The 2,695-nt window shown below is 41.9% G+C and overlaps 1 protein-coding gene across 1 annotated transcript in view; it reads right to left on the bottom strand.

Annotated features, from left to right (window-relative positions):
- LOC107727229 (eukaryotic translation initiation factor 2 subunit 3) overlaps positions 1 to 2,695 on the bottom strand; it is a 31,810-nt gene that overhangs the window by 11,592 nt on the left and 17,523 nt on the right. Inside the window, exons 8-9 of the mRNA XM_016537025.1 lie at positions 1,377 to 1,511; positions 1,192 to 1,286 (exon numbers count right to left, since the gene is read on the bottom strand). Coding sequence (XP_016392511.1) covers positions 1,192 to 1,286; positions 1,377 to 1,511 — 230 coding nt within the window. The remainder of the gene's footprint in view (positions 1 to 1,191; positions 1,287 to 1,376; positions 1,512 to 2,695) is intronic.

Below are 2,695 nucleotides of genomic sequence, written 5' to 3'. Positions count from 1 at the left end.
TGCCAAACAGGCGCTTTTGCATTTCGTTTCGAAACTAAATCATCCGCGATCGTCTTGTCTCTCTCACCTCACTCTTCTTGTCAGTCAGCTCAACTCACTCTCCTCACTGGATAAATGAAATAGGATCTGTGATGCGACTGTCGTTTGGCACACTGCATTGAGCAGCCGCATTCAGTTTTTAATTGTAGTGTCTGGTCTTTTACTGAACTAAATGATTTTTATTACTATCAAAAAAATCTAAACGACGGTGGGGGTCGGTGCCACGGTGGTCAAGTGACGTAACCAGTGTTGCGGCTTAACAACGGTATCACCGTCAGCACCGTCTATCGCGGCAAGCCTAAAACACAACCGAATGACGGAACTTATTAACATAACAGTCCGTCGATTAGCATAAATTAACTGCTCATAAGGCTAGGACATTTCCATTTAAAAAAATGGAACCCCTAAAGGGAATAGATACGAGATGGGAGGAAAAATATACTTCAATATCTCCTGTCGCAATTATATCGTTGGGTAATTATACTGTATATAAACTGCAGGCATCAGGGAGCCATTATTAATATGCGGGGCATTTAAATCGCTTTTGAACGCGCCCTTGTTTTTTACTTTCACATTCGAGATTCGCGATCACACGTACGGAGCAGCACTCGGCAGTACTTACCACACATTTTTGCTCAGGATCTGCAAATCATTCGCCATCATCCTATCAGTCATCTCTCTTTACTCTGTTTTTGTGGCAAGTAAAATGTTATGTACTGTAATGTAACAGGCTACCCGTTAGCAAGCTAACCATGTCCCTTTAGTGGCACCGTAGAACGCGTTATTTGTTTTCCGCACCTTTCTGAATACAGATTCAGCCACACCTCTAACCCAGTTGGGGGTGTTTGTGGTCCGCACAGAACTCTTACTTGACATCGTCCCAAGTTACTGTAACTTGCTGTTTTTTTTATGCCACGCAAGTGTGCGCATGAGACAATGTGTTCTTCTGTTGTCTTTGACAGCTTTTAAGTGCGTTATTGGCAGCGCCACCCTCTGCTTACATGAATGCATCACCACCGAGATTTTTTAAGACAATAATCACACAACCTATTTGATATTCTATAATTAAATCAACTAATCGAATATTCGAAAATCGTGACCCATCCCTAAAAAATGCTTGGCATATATTGGATCAAACAAGTCAAAAGTTACCTTCAGGACTCCTTTGAGGATACTTCCTCCAGCTACACCACCTTTCAGATCATCTACTTCACAGCCAGGCTTATTGACATCAAATGACCTGATTACTGTGGGGAAAAAAGAAGAACATTGTCACTCATCTAAACTTTGACACGGAGCACAGTGAGTCCTCTTTAGTAATATTGAAGGTCTCTTACCAATAAGGCGAGGCTCAGAGGTGAAGTCGCGGACAGGCACGGGGATCTTATTTACAATGTACTCGCAGACAACCTCAATGTTGTACTTGAGCTGGGCTGAGATCGGGATGATTGGAGCTCCCTCTGCTACTGTGCCTGTAGGAAAATAAATCAAAGGCGAAACCTTATTATAATGGGACAGTTTTTCCATCAGTCTGTACAACTCATCCAGGGCATTTAGAGGACACATAAAAGAGTAACAAAATGTCCATGTTAAATGGATAGTTCGCCCAAAATTATAATTCTGTCATCATCTACTTTTCCTCATGTAATAGATTTGACTAGACAGTATTTTGGAGTTTTTGTTGGATTTGTATGTTAGAGGTCCTGACAGACCTACTCACTTTGATTATATGAAAAAAAATCCAGAATTTTCAAAATTGTAAAAGTTCAACACAAAAAGTAAAGTCACACAAGTCAAGCAATATGAGAGTGAGTAAATGAGGACCAATTTTTGATTTTGGATGAACTATCTGTTTCCAGTTTCAATTTCAGAGAAAGAAGTAATCACTAGATTGGTTTATCAAGTTTGTGGCAACAAAACTTTGAAAGATGTATTTAGAATTAGATCAAATGCAGTAAAGACTTTCAGAATGTTACAGTAGATTTCTATTTCAAATAAATGCAATTTTTAACATTGACAATAATTAGAAGAAATGTTTCTTGATCACCAAAGGGGTCATGAACTGAAAAATCAAAATTCCCATGATCTTTTGATATTTAAGAGGTCCTGACATCCTGTAAGTTTCAGAACTCAAAACTCAAAACAACAGGTTGTGGAATGTGCCACTTTATGACGTAATGCTAAACTCTGCATCTTCAGAAGAAGATGGCCATAGTGTTCACACGCTCAACAGATATGACTGTGATTGGCTACAATGATCATAGCTTCACGCTCTTCACTGAGCGCTGCTCACACAGAAGCGATACGGGAGTGTTTGAAAGCCATGTCTATAAGCGGATCCCTAAAATATATGCACATAATAAAAGCGAAACTACTTTGTTTGTCCTTCCAAAAGAGGACGATATCCACTTCGTCATGCCTGGAGCTGATCCGTGCTGGTCGCTGAGGAAATACATCAACTTCGCGCTGTGGATCGCCGGATCGGCTTTCACCGTGGACGAAGCGGAGTTCAGCCCGGGGTCATCACATGTGGTTGCTGCAAGCCCACCGGCTGCCGCTCACTCTAGCCGGCCGCCTCTAACTCTAGCCCCCGGCCTCTGCTCACTCTAGGCCTCCGGCCGCCGCTCACTCAAGGCCGCCGTGTGTGACGCTGTGT

This window comes from Sinocyclocheilus rhinocerous, unplaced genomic scaffold (genome assembly GCF_001515625.1).
Source record: "Sinocyclocheilus rhinocerous isolate Xijiao unplaced genomic scaffold, SAMN03320098_v1.1 scaffold65, whole genome shotgun sequence".
NCBI classification, from domain to species: Eukaryota; Metazoa; Chordata; class Actinopteri; order Cypriniformes; family Cyprinidae; genus Sinocyclocheilus; species Sinocyclocheilus rhinocerous.
The sequence above is the reverse complement of the archived record's forward strand: the minus strand, read 5'-3'. Positions and strand labels throughout refer to the sequence as shown.